The 26575-nt window shown below is 37.3% G+C and overlaps 1 protein-coding gene across 1 annotated transcript in view; it reads right to left on the reverse strand.

Annotated features, from left to right (window-relative positions):
• Window positions 1–1601: 1601 nt before the first annotated feature.
• Smp_150280 (putative f-box/leucine rich repeat protein) overlaps window positions 1602–26575 on the reverse strand; it is a gene marked incomplete at its 3' end in the record, with an annotated part of 28295 nt that continues 3321 nt past the window's right edge. The window contains exons 3-11 of the mRNA XM_018797467.1: window positions 26116–26557; window positions 19297–19371; window positions 17207–17474; window positions 15688–15997; window positions 14631–14914; window positions 10903–11043; window positions 8541–8833; window positions 4389–4499; window positions 1602–1647 (exon numbers count right to left, since the gene is read on the reverse strand). Coding sequence (XP_018652506.1) covers window positions 1602–1647; window positions 4389–4499; window positions 8541–8833; window positions 10903–11043; window positions 14631–14914; window positions 15688–15997; window positions 17207–17474; window positions 19297–19371; window positions 26116–26557 — 1970 coding nt within the window. The remainder of the gene's footprint in view (window positions 1648–4388; window positions 4500–8540; window positions 8834–10902; window positions 11044–14630; window positions 14915–15687; window positions 15998–17206; window positions 17475–19296; window positions 19372–26115; window positions 26558–26575) is intronic.

Below are 26575 nucleotides of genomic sequence, written 5' to 3' on the forward strand. Positions count from 1 at the left end.
TGGCGATTCCCAAATAGGATGGAACGTGCGTAAAATGGATTTCACTGCTAGCCACTATCTATCTTTGCTTATTTTCGTTATATTCACGTTAACGCTATAAAGTACTTCGTGATTGAATATTTCTAATGAAAAACTACTGTCTGTGTTAGTTAAGTGAAGTACTATCGGATAAATATTTGTAGGTAGAAAATGTTCATAATATATAATTTATTAAATATCTGCAAGTTATTTACCATCCGAATGTAAACTAATGTTTTAAAACTGAATGACAGTAAAATGGACTAGAAGAACCAACGAATGTTGAAAGGAGTTAAATGATGAACTTTTATCGACTAATACGACAATAACAACATGTGACATTATCTAACTGCTACCAGTTTTTAACTCGTATTTTACTTCAGATTTTAATCAGAAATGCGATTTAAGAATAGTTGGTACACTAAATGGGAACAAATCACAAAATTCTTATGTAGTATATGAGCCCAAGAGAATGAATAGATGATACTATTGACATCTGATCACATTACAGCTCATTTTATTATGATGTTAAGTTATCAGAAGGGGGTTTTTGTGGAGAATTAGTATTTTCATGGTTGAGGATTCCCCTCAATAGGACGAAACGGTCGTCCAGCGCTTCCAGGTTTTCCCTGGTGGTTTAGCTTTAAATAATTCACACTCTCAACTATGAAAATGTTAAATTGTTTAAGGGACTTATGTAATAAACAATTTGATTCATATCAAAGTACTTTTAATATGAAAGAAAAAGGTAAACAAACGAACAAACAAATATCGTTATCCTGAAAAAACCAAAAAAAAACACAGAACAGAATCCATTTTCTTTTCAACTAGAAGCATTCTTACTTCATTTGAATGCTTTCTTTTGTTTATATCTAACAAAGAAAAAGTTGTTTATCTTTAGAACAACAGTAAAGATAATAATGATAAGAAGGTTAAGAAGAACGATAATAAACAGTAATCGAAAGACTGAAACTATTTATAGATAAAGAGTTAAGTAAGTAAGTAACTAAGTAGGTACGTGTTAACAGTAATAAGCATAATGATAATAATCATAATTCAATATATTTACTTATGTAATAACCAATACAATATACAATGTAAATAGCACTTTCTTCATGTTGAAGTATCTATATTAGAGTTTCATATTTAATACTTCCTTGGTCATAATGTATATATAGTGATTGAGAAGATTTAGTCCATCAAACATACAATTAGATATACAACTAACCACAAGGTAATAATGTAGAAGAAGTAAATTTTAGGAATATTAGGAATAAAACAATACGATTATACAAGAGAAGAAAGATTATACTAACAAGACAAAAGGATACTAAAATAGAATGCGAAATGAATAAACATTTCAACAATATACAATAGATCTACTTAATGACACCATATCATTTGTCCAGATGATATTGATAAATATACAATATATATAGGAGAGTGAATTGTATAACCGACTAATAAAAGAGAGAAAGTGAATGAGAAAAACCATACGGTAACATAAGAAAGAAAAAAAAGAACCAAATTTCTTACAATTTAAACAATATTTCACTAGATGAAGTAGACTGAACACACAACAACTAATAGTTCTTTCTATTATCATCATCATCATTATTCAAAAACCCGCTATAAAAAAAAGATGAACGAAGGAAAGGAACATCTATGGTGTGTGTGTGTATGTTTGATTGATATTGAATGTTATAAATGAATGAAATAAACTAAATTAATTTCTTTAATTAAACTTGATTTTAAAAAAAAGTATTCATACAAACAAACTTGAATAGATAATTACACTATATAAATAAATAAGTAGTATATTACGAAATGAAACAATAATAGTTCAATGATGATGATGTATACATCATTGAACAGTTCAATGTTATCATCATCATCATCATCATCAATACAAACAAACAACAAACAAAACTACAGAATTATCAAATTTGTTTTATTATTATTTAAAATACATCCATAGTAACTAATTAATCTAAATAGTAGTAGTATATAAATATTAATTATTTGTAATGATGATTATACACTATATATACTACTGAAATGATTTTTTGTTTATAGAAAAAAGATTAAAATGATTATTAGTTTATTGAATAATAAAATAAAACAAAACAAAAAAAAGAGAGAAAAAAACTACAGAGACACACACACACAGGGAGAGAGAGAGAGAGAGAAAAAGAGAGGGAGATTTATAATAAAGATGATGGAATGAGTAATTTAAAGAAGAAGAAGAAGAATAAGTATCTATCTATTTGTATAGTCAATGAATAGATGGATACAATGAAATTGTTCATTAATTAATTCATTAGTAGTAATTAGTAGTCATTACGTTCTTCTTTTAAATATTATTCAAATATAAACTAATAATTAAATGATCCATCATACCTTGAGTATACAACAAAACTGATAGTCTATTGAGTGATACAAACTGAAATCAATAATTACAAGACAACTAATATAGGAACACGAGAAAGAAAGAAAGGAAAACACTAAATAAGAAACACTAACTTATTGAACAATACAGATAGATATTCACCGGAACTTATTTATTAAAGTATTTTATGTAAGGATAAATGAAAAAAAAACAACTCTATATGAACTATAGTATCCCTCTTCTATTTTTTTAAATTTGAAAGTGAATGGATTGATATTTATATATATATTTTTTGTGCATTTTGTAATTCATTATTAGTTTAGTAATCCTGTTGGATGATAGTCTATGCTCCTCCACGATGGATGGACGGAGGACGGTAGGAAACAAGCGTTAATAAGTAAGTAAGTAGATTTAACAGAATAGAAATTGTAATGATAAGATTAAAATGTAGTCAAAAACAGGAGAGAGAAATTGGATCAGTAATTTTACTAACTGCACGCACATTCATTACTAATTTCAGTAGTATTTACTTCTCTATAGAATTGAAGTAGTAATAATAATCATTAAATTGCTTGATTGAATTAAATACCTTTCTCTACTAATAAAGTAGGACGTATTTTTTGAAGGAAACCCCAATCATTAATGGAAACAAATCCATAAGCGTACAATAATGTTAATCTAAAAAAGTAAGGGGAAAGAAATACATCGTTATCTGTAACGTGATAAACAAAAAAGTTTATTTATTTATTTATTTAAACACAAACGTATTGGTACAAAAGGGCACCAGATACATATGCGCCACACAAAACAATGAGAATGGGAAGGGAAAGGAGGAAGATGCGTATATATTAAAGAAAAAAAAGATGAAAAAAAGAGTAATGATGGGGGGACTGAAATGTACAACCGGAAGACTCAGTGAAGAAAGTAAAAGAAGGCTACAGCAGGATCGCCACTGGCTTCTATTCTGAGCCATATCCGATAACGTCTCTAGCCACTGTGTTGCACCATCTCTTGGACTCCAGCCAGGGAGTCGTGAAGGACCAGCAGAAGCTAGCCCTTTGCAGCTTTCTTTCATGCCACGACACCATGTCATACACTGACCTCCTCTCCGCTTTTTCCAACCAGTCCCAGAGTCGGCAAATAATACACGATGTGGAAAAACAAAAGTAGTGCAAATAATAATAACAACAAAAATGAAATTACAGTAGAGTGGTAAAGTTCGTTTTTCTTCTTAAAATCTATGTACGATGCTTGTTGACTGGTATAAAAGTAGGGTTAAAGGAAGGCGTAGATTCAATTCATGAAGTCACCCCACAGTCGGACTGAGCAGTATAAGATTTACAATACATGGCTTGAGTCCTTGCGATTATTGCTATTAATGGTTGAAGACGTTGGATAATATGGCTCATAAAAGCTTATAATGACACAAATGCATTCACTATGTCTTTCATCAGACAGTAAATTTTAAAATCACGCTTACAACAAAAATCACAACTACAAATGTACAATATTAAATAACTCATTTATAATTGATTGATCACTGGGTAGTGACCAATGTCATGTGTGTTAGTTCCTTTTTAATGCAAATTAAATTCTATCGACTACGTCGCAATGTGGCCACTAGTCTCGGTGACTCGACATCGCGTGCTCTATGTTGATATGTACAGTGGTGCTTGGAAGTGTTATATCCTAGCAAAGATGGTAGAGATTCTATATACAGTAGAGAATTCATGTACGATTGTTCTGAATAAACAGAAGTCACCATAGTTATATGAAACAGAATACTTATCCATCTAATTTATATATATATACTAATCTTACACCATTGTGAACCAGTAGTAACCCAATCTTTTATTAATCTCAAACTTAATGATAATTTAGGTTGGATGTTGGGGAAAAGCAATAGTACTGACCCTACTCGGTTATTATTATTATTCTTGTTAATTTGTAAACAGGAAATAACACAAATATTGTAACTTACTTAGGACAGGCTTCAATCAACTTTTCAAGTACATCACTGGTTATTTCTCTACAATGGCTAATTCGTAAACATTTTAAGCATACTGCAGGAGCATTTGTTAGATGGAATAAACTGAAAATGCAAAGAAAAAAAAAGTGAAGCGATTCAGTTAAATAAATAAGTATATCATAAATACATAGAGCAGGGTATGGAATAAACACTAAGTTAATCTTTTCACTGTGATAATATGTCTTCTGATTTGGTTAACTACATATTTTGAACTATTCTTATGATTGTGAACAGATTTATTTTACTCGTTTGGGTACGATAGAACCCGTGAGAAAGAAATATAGAGATAAGGCGTACACTATAGATCTAGTAAGTCGGTTAATGAAGCTGTGAACCTTGGGCGACTGAGGTAACCTTAACACATTCAGCCACTAGAAGGACAAACAGTTTTGACTTAAATAACACAACAGAAACATGTTTTTTTCAACATATTACCATGTATTTACTAAATGTATAATTTAATTGCTTCTTGTAAATTAAATTGTTTATTTACTGAAGAAGCAATTCCTTTTAGGCAGTAAGTTGTCAGAAATTTATTTCACTACTTATTGAGACGTCGTTACCCTCGTAAAACAACTAAGCATTCAGTTTGTTATAAACATGTTTTAGTTTTGACATTTACATTATTGTGGGTATACTGTTCCAGTATTGAAGAATGATAGGTTAACAATAGTGTCTTAATCAATAGATGGGCACATAAAATCAAAATAGAAAGCCTATTGATTTGATCTAAATGCTTATAGAAATCTATATACCGCCGTAACATCAACGCTAAATTGATGAACTGACAATCTTTTCTCTATAACAGATAAGTGGTATGGCTGATTGAGCTGTAACAGTAACAATTCGAGAGTTTTGTCTTAAACTTCTTTTATTAAAAGAATTGGGATTAGATCTTTTTGGGGTATTTATTTATTTGAACATATAAACATTGGTACAAGAGGGTACCAAATACATATGCGTCACACAATAACAATGAGGCCAGCAGTAGTTATTGATTTATGCGTGGGCTGTGCTACTGCCCGGGTGTCCAAACCGAAGCAGGTGGTCTTCTTAGGAGGCCACTTCCCGAACCTGATCCGAAGGTCTAGTCCGTAAGGCAGTGGTCTCATGGTAGCCGGTGACCAACAATAGGTTCCACTAGGTGTATCCTCCATATCCACTAACCAGATTAAAGCGTCAGATATTCGCTTTTCGTCCTCGCAATTTCGTAAACACCCCCGACGCGAGAAGGCAGTAAGTAGAAGTTCCCTATACGCATGGCCATGTGAGAGAATTTTGAGAGGGAGAGCGGACTCTCCCCACCCTCGGCTGTACCACGGCATTTAGGGTAGTAAGAGTAATTTAGATGAGGTTAACACATTTTAAAAATTAACTTGTACTTTTTAGAATTCGATTATCTATTCGACTAGGAATCCGGAATCAATCAATTTGGGTGATTAGGACTTGGTAAAGAAGACTTTATAGTTTAATTTCAATACGTCGATTTTATCTAAACGGTTAGAATGAGTTTATTCAAAGATTTTTCAGATATTTAAAGCTATTAATATTTTTCACTCGGTTTTATTGATTAAAAACAAATGATTGATATCTTGGAGATTAACCTATGGTCCCAAATGAACGTTTTGCTTTATAATATTATTGATTCAGAATCCAGTGTAATTAATGAGTTCAAATCTGACCTTATAAAAGAATATAAGAGATAAACGGACCCTATAAATCAATACATTGTTGATAAAATCTAAATCTATTTGTAAATCATAGTTATTTGAAGAGCCAAGTAGTAAAAATTTGTATGACTAGTTAAATTTAAGTTTAGTTGCGGTTATTAAAGCAGACAGAACCTCTTCTCGTATATTTATAGAAAACCGTCGTAGGATAACAAACCCAACTGTTATTTATTATCGGTAAAGAAACAAAACTTTTTTCAGTTCCTTGATCTTTTAGTCACCATGTTATATGGTGGGGAACAATTAAGCTCAACACTTAAATATTCATTTATTGAAGAGTGAGTGATCATTTCCAATTAATTAATCTTAGATATTAACACCGTTAAATGCCGGTTCAGTGGTCTAGAGGTTAAGCGTTCGCGCGAGAGACCAAAAGTCCTGGGGTTAGAGTCAGACGTGCGGAGTCGTTGATGGGCACTGCTAAGGAGTCCAATACTAAGACGAAAAGGCCGTCCAGTGCTTTTAGGTTTCCAATGGTGGTCTAACTTAGATTGGTTCATGATTTCAGTGAACTCCTAAATGCAATGTGATATTTAATCATGTTTATTTTGTGTTGATATTTTGCATAACAGAATTTCATATTACTCAGAAGAATGAGCCATCCTGAAGTCTAAGGGAAGTTAAGTCAAGACAAGGGATCAGCTAATAAAATAATTGACTGTTAGTTTGGACCATGTCCGACGTTGGAGACCAAGTAGTCGCGATAACCGCAGCCAGTGGTTGAGGATGGCTGATATGGGACCACAGCAGATCAGAATGGTGTAGATACTCACAACCTTTATCGTTCAATATGATGCATTCTACTCCAACACTTGCTACTAACTTCCTACTCACTTTCTGTTACCAGACTACGCTTGAAATGTTCAGTAAAAAAAAGTGAGAAGTAAGAATAGGAGATTTACTTCAAAGTTAACTTATGTACAGAGAACATGCATATTTAAAAGTTTATGGACGGTGCAGATCTTAAATAAGCTTCTGGAGGTATACGATATTTAGCAGCAAAATACGCCATCATCCAATCAAAATGTGAAACATAATTCCTCATTTTTTAGAAGTTTCTGAGACGCTACCATTTGATGTTTTTATTTATTTAAACACATAAATATTGGTACAAAAAAGCACCAAATACATATGCGCCTCACAAATCTCATTCGATTTGTGTGAAGGTTGTGATACTGCCCAGGTGCCAAAACTGAAGCAGGTGGTTTTCTTAGGAGGTCACACCCGGAGCCTTTGACCTAAAGGTCTAACCACAAGGCAGTGGAGCATCGTAAGGAGATGCAGTCACATGGTAGCCGGTGACCAACCATTGATTCATACGCCATTTGTTTCCTCAGGATACTGGAGTCCATGTGCACCATTGGTTTGGAATCAGGGCTTTACAACTCCCCTTATCCATGTCCACCGACCCGGTTAAAGCTCGTGACATTCGCTTTTCGTTCTCTCAATTTCGTAAACAACACCTGTGGCACGAGAATGCAGTGAGTAGGAATTCCCTGGCAGTGGTTGTATGCACGTGGCCATGTGAGAGCATTTGGAGAGGGAGAGCGGACTCTCCCCACTCTCGGCCGTACCAGGGCATTTGGGGGCACCATTTGATACCCATTGTATGAAACATTTTCAGCATTTTCTGGACTTCTAGAAACTTTTTCGGGAGATTCCCGGGGGCTCCTAACAATATAAATCCTAAGATAAAGCACTGATTTATATATACCTTTACATCTTTTCTTCTTGAACCATTTTCTCAATGTTGAATCTTCCTTAATTGGTGCTACAATTGTTATTCATCTTGTGGTATTAGTGTGGTATGGCAATATGGACTAATGCACATTCAAATTAAGGTCTGTGTAATATAACCTTTTGATAGCAGTCCACTAAAGGCTTATATTAATAACCTGGTCTCGTAAGCAGTTGCTATTCAGTCATATGATATCATTGTTGATCATCTATTAACCAGTATTTTATTCTTTCATTTGACAATCCATACTTGTTCATCATTAAAAATTTGAGAACTCATAAACAACATGTTTGTACTGAATATTAGTAGATAATCATTTATTATGTAGTATGTAAACTCATAGTCAATCTAGATGAATTTCCTATAAAAAGGCCCTAATTTATTTTCGATAGGTTGGACCAATGATTTTATGGCTCCATGAATATTCAGCGAGGATTTCAAGTCTAGCAAGTCTAGTGAACAAATTACTGATTTACTCCAGTATTTTATGAAATCAGTTATGCCCCAAAACAATCTCAAAGATCCACAAATAAACTAAAGATGAAAGTAACAGATATATTAAATATATTATGAACCGGTTTCAGACAGGGTTTTCATTCAAAACAAAATATAAAGGAATTAACTTTATCAACTTACCCTTTTTGAGTAACAGAAGTACAACTGACATCAAGTTCCTCTAGTTGAGGACAACTGGTGGCTAAAACCTCCATAGTTAAATCACCAACGGCGGCTAGACCACACAGATCAAGTACACGCAAACGAGGCAGACGGCGTAACATTTGGGCAATTCCAGTTTCACGTTTCAAGGAATGCATATTAGCTAAAACAACTTCTTCCAAATGAGGACATTTAGCTGCTAACTGAGAAAGATTATTATCATCACTGAAAGTTTGTGTTCCTCGTAGATCTAATGAAGAAAGATGAGGTAGCTGTAAAAGAAAAATAGGATTAAAGGAATTACCACCTGCTCTAAAGATTGAAATTTAGTTTGCCACTAAACTCTTTATTTGATTAAACCGAATATAAAAAGGCACTGAATGATTTCAAATACATGGACACTTGTTGGTTTTCTTTTTTCGAGTTTATTTTATCACTTCTTTACCTAACTCGGGAGTTTTCATTTGTGTGCGTGCGTAAGTGTGGTAATTTTTAACTTTTTGACGTGTCGCAGTAACCAAGTAGAGATTCATGGGTACGAGTTGTTGCTAGGCTTTAGTGTAAGTAATAGTGAGGCGTAAAGGTGGAAACTAAAGTAACCACAATGACAGTCAGTTAGTCATAGGTGACGTAGAACCTGCCACATATTCCCATTAGTCCAAGTTACCGAACCACTTGAGTACAGCAAGACGAAACTATCAAGATGGAGAGCAAAGTAGCAGTGGTAGAATAAGCGGTAGTAAAAAAACAAACTCATGATGACGATTAGTCTAAGAGACTGCAACTAACCTCTAAATTGTTCATTTAGTGATCCCAACATAAGTAAACAATGCGTTGAAGGTGTCGACGATCAAATACTAATAACCTACAAATGTCTGCAACTTCTAAAAGCCACGTATTACAGTCACAAACAAAATTAGGACGAACTGCTGAATAAAATAATAATCCCTTGGTTGACAGATGGAAATTTCCTATACGTGACAGATTGCTAAAAGCCAGTCGAGTTTTCTCAATCCACGACGAAATTTTAGCCGATACCATGCCACCAGACCTTATGGAACTTTTAAAGTAGATGGAGTGGGATTTGGATCTATGACTTATAAACTAAATAACTGAATTCTGGTTGAACTCTAAGTACCCTTTTTAATGAAAATGTTTAACTCAATAGAAATTTTGTAGAACATAACCATATTATAGACAAAATTCCATAAGCGAAACTCGCATTGTGATGGTGGTGGCATGTCAGTAGTGATACATCTCTATGTATGGTACAGGCAGAGCGGCTAACATCCATTTGAACCATTGTAAAACCCGACCTTCCCGAATGAAGGATATGAGGCAAATCTCTGTGGTCAATCATCGTCACATTTGAAGGACTGCTAACATTTACTGGCAACACTAAGTTAGAAATACAGAGGTTCGGTAATGTGAGTTTTGGCAGTGACGACAATCCATTTAGTACCACTATCTTGAAACACTGACATCGGAGACTTGGAAATGTGCTACGAATATCCTACCATAAACTTTCACAGAGTGCATTATTTTTCGACACGGGGAGTAGTTGGAAAAAGCAGAAATGTGATCAATTTATGATTTGGTGTCGGGGTATGAAAGAATGCTTTATAGAACTGTGATCTATCGGTTCATCAAAACTTCCAGGTTGGGTTTGAGAGATTTTATCGGACATGGTTTAGAATAGAAACCAGTGGTGGTCCTACTGTAATTTTGTTTTACTCTCTTCATAAAGAAAGAGAGGAACCGAAGGGATTTTTCTTCGCCGAACTGTTTCTCCTACTATATAGTAATCCCGTTCTCTTATTTCCTGTCCGAACTAAAAACGACATAGGTAGACTCAATTTAGAGACAAATCTTTTTATAGAGTTGAGATCGCGAGTCAATTGAAGCTAGATCATCAATGAAAACCTGGAAGCACTAGACGGCCGTTTCATCCTATTGTGGGACTCCTCAGCAGTGCCCATCCACGACCTCGCCTCGCGAGATTCGAACCCAGGACCCACCAGTCTCGCGCCAGAGCACTTAACCGATAGACCACTGAGCCGGTATCCAGCGGTGTTAATGTCTAACTTCAACCGATCCACGAAACGGCCGTCCAGTGCTTCCAGGTTTTCGATGGTGGTCTACCTTCAATTGACTCATGATCTCAACTCTATAAAATTACTAAAATCGCCACCAAACCCTTTCTGACAAATCTTTTTCATGAAAGTTAATGACATGAACAGGTTGTGTGGAGGTCAAGTTGTAAAGTACATTCATGTGAAGGAAATGAATGATTCAAAACTGAGATGAATAAATATACAACAACATTAAATATTTCAATTACTTTGCTAACAAGTTCTAATAAACCATCCGATGATAAATGATGAAGATGTCCAAATGCAAGTGCTCTTAATTCTTGACATTGTCCCAATAAAGCTAATATACTTGAATTTAAACGAAAACATCCAAACAATTCTAAACGTTCCTTTTATAACAAAAAATAACAATAACATCAATACAATAGAAAAGAGCAAAATTAACACTAATGGCAAAATAATAACAATAATAATAATAAATAAGCATTTGTGAACAGTTTCGCTACATCAATCAGTAAGCTACAACGTAGGACTAGGCACATATATGCATCGGTCCAAGTTGCCATACCTCATTAGCACAACTAGATCAACACCGGATTCATAGAAGTAGTTAATTTAGTGGTGGTAATATATAAAAGATAGGTTGTATATAAGGATATAGTATAGGAAGGAAGACTGATATGAAGCAATTTTAATCTCAAGGTTTAAGGGAAGATAAAGAGTGTATACACCAGCGCCATTGTGATCGATTTTGAGCCATGTCACTTAGAGTCTCCAAGCATTGGTTACGATGATCACGCGGACCCCAACCAAGTAGTCTCCATTTCTCAACATGACTCAGACTAGAAGTTAGTGACTTCATGCTCCGATGCCACGTTTTGGTTTGGCCGCCCCTAACTTTCTTCCAACCATCTCAAATACTATTCAGCATAGCGCGTCGTGGTAATCGGTGTTCAGGCATACGTAACATGTGGCCTAACCATAGTGTGCATTTACAATTATAGTTAAACAATGGATCAATCATTTTTTTCTTTTCTGGACAATGTTTATGTTTTACTTAATCCTAATGAAATGTTTATATATTGATAATAAAAAACAAAAAAAGGGTTAAGATCACATGAAGTAGTGATAAGGTGTTTTTTTATCCTTCAAAAACTACATTGATATATGTATGTTCATAGGTGATTTCGTAAAGTAATATAAACAGGTACACATAGTTCATAACTGTGTATGTTTATAAAATAAACGTATTGTCTCATGTAAACTAACTAACCATGTTCGTAATTTTTTTAAAAGCTAGAGAACTATTGTTAATAATTTAATGTTTGGCTTTTGCCAACTTACGTCACCTATGGCGAAGACGAGATATCCGTCTATCAATTAAGGGATGAGTATACTGCACAGCAGTTCGTTCTGTTCTACTTTATGGCTGCGAAACATGGCCATTAAGAGTAGAAGATACTCGTAAGTTACTGGTATTTGACCACAGATGTCTTAGAAATATTGCTCACATCTGCTGGGATCACAGGGTAAGTAATAGTGAAGTTAGACACAGGGTATTAGGGAATGAAGTCATTAACTTCTAGTCTGAGGCATGTTGGCAGATGCAGACTACTTGGTTGGGGTCCGCGTGATCATCGTAACCAATGCTTGGAGACTCTAAGTGACATGGCTCAAAATCGATCACAATGGCGCTGGTGTATACACTCTTTATCTTCCCTTAAACCTTGAGATTAAAATTGCTTCATATCAGTCTTCCTTCCTATACTATATCCTTATATACAACCTATCTTTTATATATTACCACCACTAAATTAACTACTTCTATGAATCCGGTGTTGATCTAGTTGTGCTAATGAGGTATGGCAACTTGGACCGATGCATATATGTGCCTAGTCCTACGTTGTATCTGACTGACTTACTGAATCATATTTGCCATACAAAACTAATTATTATGTAACATCACAGGAAGAAATAAAACGAATTAACAAATGTTAAAAGTTAAAATCTAAGGTGAGAGATAACCAGTGAATATATATCTTCGCTATTGTGTTATGTAATCAAAGTATCCTTCACTATAAACTACGATTATCACGTGGAACCCAACCAAGAAGTTTACATTTTCCAACAAGGTTAAGGTTAACAATTAATAACTTGATGGACTAATAAGTATCTCGAAAACCATATCAGTGTCCATGTATTATTAATTTGTCACAGATGCTGACAGAGGGGGGGGGGCACCAAATATATATGCGCTGCACATATCTCATTTGATTTGTGTGAGGGCTACAACACTGCCCAGGTGCCCAGACTGAAGCAGGTGGTTTTCTTAGGGGGTTGCACCCGGAGCTTTTGACCTAAATGTTTGATCCATAAGACAGTGGAGCATCGTGAGGAGATGCAGTCCCATGGTAGCCAGCGACCAACGACTGATTCATATGCCATTTTTTTGCCTCAGGATACTGGAGTCCATGTGCACCATTGGTTTGGAATCAGGATTTTCCAACTCCTCTAGGTGGACGCGCCGTGTCCACCAACCCGGTTAAAGCGCCAGACATTCACTTTTCGTCCTCTCAATTTCGTAAAGAACAGTAGTGCCACGAGAAGGCAGTGAATAGGACTTTCCTGGCAGAGCCTATGTACGCGCGACTGACAGAGTTAATTATATTAATTGGATGAATTCAAAATATTAACTAATTAGTTAAAAGTAGAATGTTTAAACTCATTAAATAAAACTCTAGTCTTTCGCAGTGACGCAGTCACTTATGAGTTTTCATAGCAAAAACTAATTTATATCAGTTAGTTTTCAAAGATACTCGAATTTATTGAAAGGAACATGTGATCTTAATTGTAAACCAAAGTCTCGCCGTAAGTTTGTCTTTGTTGGTGAAATATTTCATTCTCAGTTCAATAACAATCGTAATATACTATAGATACTATAGAGACTACTGTCGCATTTCAAATGTAGAGTTGATATCGAACAACGAATATCCGTAAAGATACTTTTGTACATACAAACAACTAAAAATGATGATGTAGATATGTAGTAAAGATGAGACACTTTTGTACTATTGGATTCATTGAACTGTATGACTTAAGACACCTACTAGTTATAACCAATACATATGGTGATTGTAGTTAAAATATCAATCCGACACTGAAAAAGAAGTGGATAAGTTCATACTGTTCTTAACTTAGATGACAATGTATCACATTATACTTGGTCCTATACGTCACATTTTCTGGTTATTTTTTAATCTGAGTAATTGGATAGTTTGCCAATTTTGTTTTACTTAAACACATACGCATTGGTACTAGGAGGCACCAAATAGATATGCGCCGCAATCCACAATTCGATTAGTGTGAGGGCTGGAATACTGCCCGGATGCCCAAACTGAAGCAGGTGGTTTTCTTAGGGGGCCACGACCCAAGCTTTTGACCTGAAGGTTTAACGCAAAAGGCAGTGAAGCAACGTCAGGAGGTGCAGTCCTATGGTAGATAGTGACGATGGTCACAAGTCTAACTGATTGTAGTGAAACAACGATTCCATAAGGTTTTTAACTAATTCAATAAATTTAATGTGATTCGAAAAGAGAGCACAAGATCTTGTGCCCAAAATTTAGTTACAATTTATATACGAGGCCCAGTAATACTAATTGGTTGTTTAGGTTGAAATGTGTAAAGTGAGGTCTGAATTTGGAATCTAGTAGTTGAGAGTCGAGCGTTTTGCTAACCAAGTTGCTGTTCCACCATTTAATGCAGTTCATTAACAAGGTGCAGGTTTTTACTGTGCAAAAGAAGGGAAACCATAAAGCCGGTCAAGTCAAAGTAAGTGGGCTATGGTTTTCATCACTTGTATGCTCAAATAGCTAGATTAACAAATCCTCCATTTACATTAATATATTCATTTAATTATGGACTGATTTGTTAAAGATTGAATCAGAAATAGAATGAATTACTGTTCTTATTTACTTACAAGAGTATTTTGATGATAATGAACCAATTGTTGTATGGCAGCATTACTTATCTGTTGAGCACCATTCAATTTTACACTGATTAAATGTGTGGCAGATCTAGCTAAAGCAATCACAGTTTGATCACGTACTGATTGAGTATAACTTGCATTCACATGTTGTAAATTACGACAATAATCAGCGACTATTCTCAAAGGTAGATCTTGATCAAATGGACCTTTAGTACAACCGATTAATGACAGTTTTTGTAATCCTGGACCACAGACTAGAAACATGCGTTTTAACCCTAGAGAGGTGAAGAAAAGAACACATCTTTGCATATATGTAGAATAATATTTCAGTTACATAAAACTACACTCTTAAGAGAAATAAATAAACAAGATAGTAGAAATAATCACACTTTACCTTTGAATCTACTATTAATAGGACCATTAATCAACCCCTAGTGATATTCAGACAATTTCACACATATCACAAATTACAGTCATATGTTAGGATATTATGAAGTACCGAGTCAAAGTGATAAAACTATAATGCTAGATCTTGGAATTTTGAAAGCGTAACAATGGGTTGACTGACCAACCCATTACGTTACAGATTGAATTCCAGTTGTTTTGTGCGATGTCAAATTCTGATACTGATAAGCAAGTTTTTTATGCACAAGCCCAATTGACAACTCAAGTGAGAAGGAAGCTATTATTGGTTAACCGAATATATATATATATATATATCCTTTGGGACTTTATACCACTCGTTCACGAATGGGGTGTACCTTAATCCTTAGAAAAGGAAACAACATCTTAGACGATTGCATGGGCTCATTATTTGACCTGACACAGGTTTGATCGTACGTTGCGAAGATAATCAAACTGGATCACGAGGCAAACCCTAACTTGGAATCATGAAGGCAAAGGGAAAAGAAGACCCGAAAATACGTTGTTTCGGGAAATGGAGGCAGACATCAGAGTAATTAATAAACATGTTTGTTATGAAAAGACGTGAAATTAAAGGATAATTAATAGGAAAAACTGAAATTCAACATATACATGGCTCACTCACCTGTAGCAGTTAGGCTATCACCACGACAATAAGTGAAACGTAATTCTTTTGGTTTAAGATTTCCAATTCTCACTAAATCTGCATCAGTCAAATGGTGTTGTCGATGAAGATGAATGACTCGCCATAATGAACGATCCATTGAAAGTCTAGACAAATGTCGACAAGTTTGAGCAACCCGTACACGATCAACTGGACTTAAATATCGGAGTACTTCAAGCCATAATTCATCGGGCAACAGTAGCCAGTTTGATGTAATAAACTCATTTTTAGGTTCGTTAATTTTATTAGTATGAAGATTTATTGAAATTCCCTGAATAAAGGTTAACAAATAAAAGTTGTTATAAATTTACATTATAAGTTAAATTGAACAAATGTCAACACAGGAAAAATTGATGCGGATTACCGTAAAATTTAAAGTTTCACAGTATACTTCTGAATAAGTATTTTTAATGAGATACAACTAGAATATTTCTCTATCGATGCAATCAAATGCACTTTGGAAGTTAAACAATAGGAGGCTAATTATATGTTAATTTAATTAAGTAGGTTATGAGGATGTTTACTGTTGTGGAATGACATCAGCAAGCGAAACAAATAAAGCCGCAGAATGTGGGTTCGAAAACTGTTGACATAGTAAATATACACCGTTGAGGAGTCCCGATCTGTAACTAAACGATTATACTCATGTTCATAAAACTGATTTTATGTAAAGATCCGAGTGATATAATCACGGATAGGGCTGAAACAATTATGGTTTACCATTTTCGAAAACACAAGTTAGGATCTTCAGCTATGAGTTACACTTTCAGAATGACATCTAATGATACTACCTGGCTAGCTAATCTGTGAGGTCGTTCGCAATTACACCGCCTACATATCCTAGGTGGTTATACAATGTATTTCACTAAGTGGATAAATATTTATTTAAAGTTGAGATCATGAGTCAATTGAAGCTAGACCACCATCGAAAACCTGGAAGCACTGGACGGCCGTTTCGTCCTATTATGGGACTCCTCAGCAGTGCGCACCCACGATCCCGCACTCGCGAGATTCGAACCCAGGACCTACCAGTTACGAGCCAGAGCTCTTAACCGATAGACCACTGAGCCGGCATCCAACGGTGTTAATGTCTAACTTCAACTGATCCACGAATTATGAGCGACACTTCACCAATTGCCTTCAGTGGTCTATCGGTTAAGGGCTCTGGCTCGTAACTGGTAGGTCCTGGGTTCGAATCTCGCGAGTGCGGGATCGTGGGTGCGCACTGCTGAGGAGTCCCATAATAGGACGAAACGGCCGTCCAGTGCTTCCAGGTTTCCGATGGTGGTCTAGCTTCAATTGACTCATGATTTCAACTTTGAAATATACTGAAATCTCCACAAATCCCCTTCTGATTATTTATTTAAAATAAAGTTGTAGAAATATACCACGAAAAAAAGCATATCATCAGACGTAAATAGGCAGGAATTGTTTATCGAGATCTAAGGCAATCGTTTTTATTTCAATCATAAAATAATACCTCTTTTAGTATACCAGTGACTGGATTGTTTGTTGTTGTACCATCCATGCAAACACTAAGGCTCTTCGATATATAACGTCGATTACGCCTTGGTGGGTGATGACAACGATTTGACTTGGCGTGTGTATTATTCCATTCTGAACGATTGTCTGGAGATGATCCAGTAGTGTCGTTTGATTTGACTTTTTGATTACATGACTTGCTGTTTGAACACGGAAGAGGTGACTGCTGAGATTTGTCTAGTTGGTTGTTTGAATTATTCGGTTTCCTGTAAGTAAGGACAAGACATTTGTGAATATTGCTGGAAGTTGTCGATACTTAAATAGAGAGGCAATACAAAATTTGTTGATATTCAAGGAAAAACGGTGGTGCATTATTTTCATAGTCATCTAAGCAATCGATACAAGGGTTGTGAATAAAATTATATAATCGGGACTAAGTACAATCTGAACTGTCCCCTACACATACACCAACTTATTTAGACTTGAGAATCCCTATATATCAAAGCTTTTCTTTTAAACTTTGAGAAATCCTTTATTTATTATTTAAACACATAAATATTGGTACAAGGAAGCACCAGATAGATAGGCGCCTCACAAATCTCATTTGATTTGTATGAGGGCTACAACACTGCCCAGGTGCCCAAACTGAAGCAGATGGTTTTCTTAGGAGACCACACCCGGAGCCTTTGACCTAAAGATCTGACCCATAAGGCAGTGGAGCAACGTCACAAGATCCAGTCTCATGGTAGCCGGTGACCAACAATTGATTCATAAGCCATTTGTTCCCTCAGGATACTGGAGCCCATGTGCACCATTGGTTTGGAATCAGGGTTTTCCAACTCCTCTAGGTGGACTCGCCTTGTCCACCAACCCGGTTAAAGCGCCAGGCATTCGCTTTTCGTCCTCTCAATTTCGTAAACAACACCCCCGCCACGAGAAGGCAGTGAGTAGGACTTCCCTGGCAGAGGCTATATATTCGCTGGCCATGTGAGAGCATTTCGAGAGGGAGAGCGGACTCTCCCCACTCTCGGCCGTACCAGGGCATTTGGGGGCAACAGATCAACAGATCATTTGCATCAGTCTAACTTCAGCATTACTCACTCGGTGGCTCCGCCAAACACAAACAATGGTTCGGAGATATCTACGAATAAATACCAGTAACCTAAGTATGTTTTCTACTTCATTTGGGATTACACGAGAAAAAATGGAGAATTGCTCAACACTACAACATATAGAGAGAATATTGGTGACTAGCCACATGCAGTTTTTTCTATATTCACTAGTAATGAGGCAAGACAAAACAAACTAAAATGCACAGATTTTGCCCTATTCATATGATTGAGTGAATGTGACTAAATGTAAGAAAACAGTTTTGAGCTTATCAAAACTAGAAAATAAATGCGGATATTTAAAATGAATGCTGTAGGCTTTATTATTATTATTATTATTATTATTATTATTATTATTTGAACACATAAATATTGGTACAGGGTAGCACCAGATAGATAGGCGCCTCACAAATCTCATTTGATTTGTATGAGGGCTACAACACTGCCCAGGTGCCCAAACTGAAGCAGGTGGTTTTCTTGGGAGACCACACCCAGAGCCTTTGACCTAAAGGTCTGACCCATAAGGCAGTGGAGCAACGTCACAAGATCCAGTCTCATGGTAGCCGGTGACCAACAATTGATTCATAAGCCATTTGTTCCCTCAGGATACTGGAGCCCATGTGCACCATTGGTTTGGAATCAGGGTTTTCCAACTCCTCTAGGTGGACTCGCCTTGTCCACCAACCCGGTTAAAGCGCCAGGCATTCGCTTTTCGTCCTCTCAATTTCGTAAACAACACCCCCGCCACGAGAAGGCAGTGAGTAGGACTTCCCTGGCAGAGGCTATATATTCGCTGGCCATGTGAGAGCATTTCGAGAGGAAGAGCAGACTCTCCCCACTCTCGGCCGTACCAGGGCATTTGGGGGCTTGCTGTAGGCTACTTCGAAGAGTAATATAAAAATTGGTTTCACGTAAATAACTTCAATATTGTTTAGTATATACAAATTTGTAAGAATAAAATAGATGTTTGAAAACTCACATATTTGAATTACTTTCAAGCTGAACAAAAGCAACATTTCCTTGACTATATGATGCTCTTAAATATGCAGCAGGTCTAAATAAAATAAATGAGCCGAATGAATGCACTTCTAAAATTACTCATGCATATGAATATTTATTTTAATAAAATGTAATAAAGATAGTAAAAGACTAAGTTTAAGAGACCATAATTTGAGGTGAATATATACTTGGTAACGTACATTTTATATTTGTTTGACCTTCTTAAATTTCTATATAAAGATATTGGATCCAAAAGCTTGAAATACATATTGCACAAATACGTTACGTTTTTTGGATCGACTTTCACTTTCCACGACACTCAAAATATGTTATGTCCCGATAGCAATAGTGAATGGTAACTTTGGGATCCATTTTTGGACCAATATTATGCATATAATTTTTATCGTATATTTGCTAAATAACTAAACTAATCATATTCGTGTCCCCCTTATTATAAGCTTTATTTTGAACTGTAAACTATTATTATGCGATTTACCATTCTTGAGTTATCCCTAGTCTATTAATTGCTGCCTCCCACATTCACAGCCACATTTGGCTAAATTTTGTACAAATGTTATTTTCTATTTTATTGGTACGATGTGATCAGTCTGTTTGGTATATAAACTCAGTATGTTTGAAATACAATGATTCACACTGCAGAGGCTGTTGTTGCTGTTCTGGACTTAACTGGCTGGGCTAAGCAGAAAGCACGATCGATAAGCACTCTACGCTGCTGTTACGGTTTTCATGTGTCACTGTTCCAATCGATAATTCTCGGTCTTATTACGTCGTACGTTAACAATACAACCACTAGGCCACAAGTTATAACAAAATATAACTAGTAAAATCATGATATTAATAAATAATTTGTAGAACTAGATGTAAATTAACCGTTAATGTTTACAACTTCTTTGGTTTTACTGTAATTCAATATAATGGATTTTTATAATTATGGAGAGACACTTCTTTCTTCCGTCTCTTTCATCTAATATCTCTTGAAAGTATGCCAGATTGTAGGATGCATCACACCAACAAATGGGAGTGATAAATCTAACACTATGTGATGCGCTAATTTTTATTGCACATCACAACATCGATTGAGAAATAAAGTGTAAGTACTTAATCAAGTACAGTGATCTTTTCAAGTACGCCCAATCAACAAAAAACCTGATACATATGTGTATTGGTTACATTTGCTATACCTTATAAACTAATACATATAAACAAACGATATTATTTTCGATTAGATCCTCATCAAGCTTTACTCCAATATAGAATATTATTATTATATGGATATAGAAAAATATTAAACCAAACGAAGGGAGTTTTTATAAGTCAATGATAACATCGAAATAGCTCATTGTTTTATAATCGGAAGTAGGTCATTGACTTGGAAAAAGACCTTGAAAGAACATTCATTAAAAAATTATTAAAATTGAGAACAAACTTAAAAAAAATGAGTGGGGAGAAATAAATGAACAGTGTATGGAAAATGATAAGAAAAATTACTTTTTCTAAACCTGATTTGGTGATGAAAGAAATAAGTATTACAAATTTCTTATGAGTACGAACAATCGGATTGTTAGCTTGAATCCCTACACTTTCTGATCAATGTAACAGATGAGGTCGATAAGTATAAGTAGTATGTATCCGATAAATTACTAAACGATTTATTCCTATCTACTATTAGATCGCTATCGAATAAATTTGATGGAACGGAGCCTCTTATTGTTTCGGTCATACTCTTTGCCAACCATGAAGAGAGGCGTATGTTAAATCGTCAACTCGGTTGTCTGATTGTATCCCGAATATAGATTACACTGTAGGAACAGTTGAATTCGTAGATACACAGATATGGTATGCATAGGTCGGCTAGAAAACGACAGATAGATGTTAGATGCATAGAAAGTCCTCTTCACTGCTTTAGTCAGTCTGCCTCGTGGAACATTACTAGTTATATCTCCGAAATGTAGCTTCAAGAAGCATGGTAACCTTATCAACCGTTGATGTCACTACATTCCTGTTCACCAAATGTATATATTCTTTCAGGAGACTTTGTGGGCTACTCACAAGGCCTTCAGTCAGTCAGCAAACATCAAAAAAAAGAGACTGCCAGAGATGTGAGACGCCCAAAGTTGTTATACCACATGAGATGGAAATAACAACGTAAATACTAAAAGGGGTCAAGTTAATTTCTGAGCTCCTGACAATAAATTCTAATTTACACTGAGACGGGCATTAGTATCAAAGCAGAGTTCCAAAATATATCATCATCAAGCTGTGTCGCTGAGATATTATAACTAGAGGGTAAAATATATCTTTTCATTAAAAATCAATTGTAATTTTAAAATTACTGGGAATAACAATTGATTGACCACAACTAGCTAAAAAACTATATTTTTAGTGTATGAATTTGTGCTTATCAAGATCACATATCCTAAGGTAGTAGTAAGCTTAACTGACTTAAGAACTCAAAAGTCAAAGACCACTGATAATAATTTATCTATGTAGGCAAATAAACAAGCATTCATAAGAATAAGAGCAAAAACAGTAAAGAACCCATTTTAAGTATAAAATACTTCACAATGAACTTGTTACTAAATTTTTGCCCCCAAATGCCCTGGTACGGCCGAGAGTGGGGAGAGTTCGCCTTCCCTCTCCAAATGCTCTCACATAGCCACGCGTATACAGCATCTGCCAGGGAAGTCCTACTCACTGCCTTCTCGTGCCACAGGTGTTGTTTACGAAAGTGAGAGGACGAAAAGTGAATGTCTGTCGCTTTAACCGGGTTGGTGGACACAGTGCGTCCACCTAGGGGAGTTGGAAAACCCTGATTCCAAACCAATGGTGCACATGGACTCCAGTATCTTGAGGGAACAAATGGCGTATGAATCAATCGTTGGTCACCGGGTTCCAAGGGACTGCATCTCCTCACGACGCCCCACTGCCTTGTGGATCAGACCTTTAGGTCGAAGGCTCCGGGTGTGGTCCCCTAAGAAAACCACCTGTTTCAGTTAGGGCACCTGGGCAGTATCACAGCCCTCACACAAATGAAATGAGATTTGTGTGGCGCATTATTTATTATTTATTTATTTAAACACATATATATTGGTACAAAAGGGCACCAGGTACATATGCGCCACACAAAATAATGAAAGTAGGAAGAGAAGGGATGAAAAGATAAGGCGGACTGAAATGTACAACCAGAAGACTCTTTCAGTTAGGAAAGTTAGAACCATTCTTTATGTAGAAAGTAAAAGAAGGTTGCAGCAGGATCGCCACTGGCTTCTATTCTGAGCCATATCCGATAACGTCTCTAGCCACTGTGTTGCACCATCTCTCGGACCCCAACCAGGGAGTCGTGAAGGACCAACGGAAGCTAGCCCTTTGCAGCTTTCTTTCATGCCACGACACCATGTCATACACTGACCTCCTCTCCGCTTTTTCCAACCAGTCCCAGGGTCGGCAAATAATGCACGACGTGGAAGTCTCTGGGACGACATTCGTAAAACATGTCCAAGCCACCGAAGTCGGTGTTTCAAGATGGTGACACCAATTGAATTATCGTCTCGGCGCCCGAACACACGATGCCGAACCTCTGCATTACTAACATGCTGTTGCCACTGGATGTCAGCAATCCTTCGGAGACAACGATGATCGAACACAGAGAGACGTCTAACATCCTCAACTCGGAGAGGCCAGATTTCACAAGCATAGAGCAAAACTGCTCTCACCGACGCGTTGTAGATCCTACCTTTTACAGCCAGACTAACATCACGAAGGCGCCAAAGATGGCCCAGATTGGCATAAGCCGCTCTGGCTTTCATTATACGTGCATCAATCTCATCACTCACGCCACCACCAGCACTTATATAGCTACCTAGATACACGAACTTCTCAACTACTTCGATCTCCTCACCATCCAGGGTGAGTAAAGGATTAGAATCCTGCCAGTCTTGTAGGAGTACTTTGCACTTGGAGGGTGCAAAGCACATGCCGTACCTGCGGACACTGATTGCCAACTGATTAAGTGCTGATTGCATGCCTTGGGCATTATCGCACAGTAAGACAATATCATCCGCATAATCAAGGTCGAGAAGTCGTTCTCCAGGCAACATATCCACACCGCCATTACTTACATCCACCAGAGCTGTTTCCAGGATGTCGTCGATGGCAAAGTTGAAGAGGAATGGTGAGATCGGGCAACCCTGCCTAACCCCACTGCTCGAATGGAACAAGGGAGAAAGGTGGTTGTATGCCCTCACTCTGCCTGAGGTGTTTGTATACAGGGCCTTTAAGATGTTAATGAACTTCTCAGGCACACCCTTCTTCAATAGACAATCCCAGAGAACAGTCCTGTCCAACGAATCGAAGGCCGCCCTGATATCAAGAAACACTACGATTGTTGGCCTGCGATAAGTATGACGGTGTTCTAACATTTGGCGGAGGGTGAAGATGTGATCAATGCATCCTCGACCAGAACGAAAACCAGCCTGCTCCTCGCGAGTCAATCGTTCTCGGGTTTTAAACAACCTACGAAGAATGATAGAAGCCAATAGTTTGGACGCAATCGAAAGTAGACTTATCCCCCGATAGTTATTGCAGGAACAACGTGAACCCTTTTTAAACATAGGGACGACTATTGACTCATTCCAAGATGTTGGAACACTTTCTTGCTCCCAAACCTTTCCAAACAACACAGTCAATTCCTTAGTCAGAAAGTCACCACCATCTTTAAAAAGAGCCGGAGGTAAGTCATCTGGGCCAGGTGATTTGTAACGTTTCAAGAGTTGGAGTTCCTTGCGGACTTCCGCCTCGTTTGGTGGATCAGTCGTCACCGGCCATGGGGGGCAGGACAAGCTGGTTGATGTTGCCGGAGCAGCAGGCCAGTTGAACTGCCCTTCGAAAAATTCCGCCCATCGTCCAAGACGTCGACAGATGTTAGTGATTGGCATCCCGTCATCCTCGTAGATTGTTTCACTCACACCAGACTTCTTGCTGCCAGTGGCTCGGATGAGTTGGAAGAGCTTCCGGCAGTTACCAGATGCAGCTGCTGCTTCCATCTCATTAGCACGCTCCGACCACCAGGCTTCTCGGTCCTTACGCAAGTTTTGCCCGATTTCATTACGTAACAGCCTTCGTTTGTGGTCAAACTCACGGTCACCCGGAGTAGACCGACGGGCTTCCATCAGTTGTAAGGAGCCAGAAGAAACCCAGTGCTTATAAGCGAGACGTTTCGCGAAGCCGAAAGCGGCTTTACTCGCCATTTTCATGGCGTCGTGAAGATGCAACCAATGCTCATCTATACTTTTCGGTGGGGTGGTAGCTAGCCTAGAGGCTAGCTCCGCTCGATACTTACTTGCAACAGAAGTTGCAGCCAGTTTACTAATATCAATCCGTTGGTGGTGGTCAATCCTTCGGCCACTGAAAAGTAAGGTGAGATTGGCGCAGACCAGGGCATGATCAGACTCCAGATAAGTACTCCAAAAGGAGCGGCAGTCTTGTACACAACCACGCCAGCGGTAGCTGATCGCGATGTGATCAATCTGAGTCCAGGCTTGGGATGCAGAGGGAGGACGCCAGGTGGCACACCGGCGATGACTGTGCCGGAAGTTAGTGCTGGCCAGAAACAGGTTGTGGTCTGTGCACAGTTGCAGCAAACGGTCCCCGTTATCTGTCCTGCGACTAACGAGTCCCCATCGGCCACCTAGACGACTCTCTTCTGTGCCTAGACGCCCGACCTGTGCATTCAAGTCTCCGGCTAGTACTACAATATCTGTCGAACGTGCTTTCTGGAGAAGAACTGTTAACTGATGGTAAAACTCATCCTTGATTGCATCCGGGCTGCAATCTGTCGGGGCATAGGCGGAGATGACGAAAAGACACCGTTCCTCACGCCGGTTTCTTCTCACTTTGATGGAACTTTCTAATCTAACAGCACATAACCGACTGTTAATGGGGATCCAATCGATTAGTGCTGCCTCAGCCCTAGCGCTTAGTGCGACACCAACGCCAGCAAGACCAGACGAAGATGCCACAGGGTCCCCGGATAAGCGCACGTGGAACAAGCTTTTCGAGGTGACAGATGGAGAGCGGATTTGTAGTACTTCACTAGAGTCTTGAATACGGGTCTCGGATAGACAACAAACATCAACATTAAGACCTTCCAAAGACATAGCCAGCCCTATCTGTTGTCTGATATGCATTAGTGTGCGAACGTTGAAGGAAGCCAGCTTGAACGGCGTACGTGGTTTCAGAAAGACTGCTTCAGTATTCATTATCGGTGGAAGCATTCACTTTCAACCAGACAGTGACTGGAGATCGTTTAGATAGGACAGATTTTCCACCATGGGCGAGCTGCTGCATAAGTTGAAAAGTAAGGTTACACAAATCGGGGATAAAAGGGGATGAGTTAGCGATATGGTAAATAATAATAATAATAATAATAATAATAATAATAATAATAAAGGTAATAATAATAATGTAAATTGTCTTGCTTTTAGTATGATCAGGGATATTATCGTCAATAGAGTTCATCATTTCATTCATTTGTGTGTGGGCTGTGATACTGCCCGGGTGCCCAAACCGAAGCAGGTGGTTTTCTTAGGGGACCACACCCCGAAAAGTGGTGTGGCGCATATGTATCTGGTGCCCCTTTGTACCAATATTTGTGTTTAAATAGAATAAAATAAATGTTTCTCAATCATGATTTGATCTGGAGGATAAATTATTCTAATATTATAAAGATAATGGTAAGATTATTGTGAACTTAAACACTGACCATTGTGATTTAACTTACTTCTTTTTTAATACTGCGGGATCATGTGCTGACCAGGCTGTTCTAGATGACTGCCAATTAAAATTGGGTTGCAATTTTGATGAATCAACACCACTGTTATTATTATCTTCAAAATCTGAACTAAAACTACGGGCACGACAGATGGCTGGATTTTGAAAAGTAGTAAGATTATTGAGCTGAGTTCTGGAACATTCAGATGGGTGTTTACGACGACAATATCCACCACGTATGCGAACACTTTTGCGTGATGCCGAAGGACTTTTACTGGCTGAGGGAATCATTTCTTGGTATTGCCATGGCTGGTATAATGCTGACTTAGGAGGAATACTAGTGTTAGCTGAAACTGAAAGTTGTGTTTCCCTCAAAAGGTCAGCTACAATTTGTGATGCTGAAGGATTATCCCACCAGTTATCTGAAAATGTATACTGGCCTTGGGAAGTGTCTATCAATGAATTGATTG

Source organism: Schistosoma mansoni, chromosome 4 (assembly GCF_000237925.1).
Source record: "Schistosoma mansoni strain Puerto Rico chromosome 4, complete genome".
NCBI classification, from domain to species: domain Eukaryota; kingdom Metazoa; phylum Platyhelminthes; class Trematoda; order Strigeidida; family Schistosomatidae; genus Schistosoma; species Schistosoma mansoni.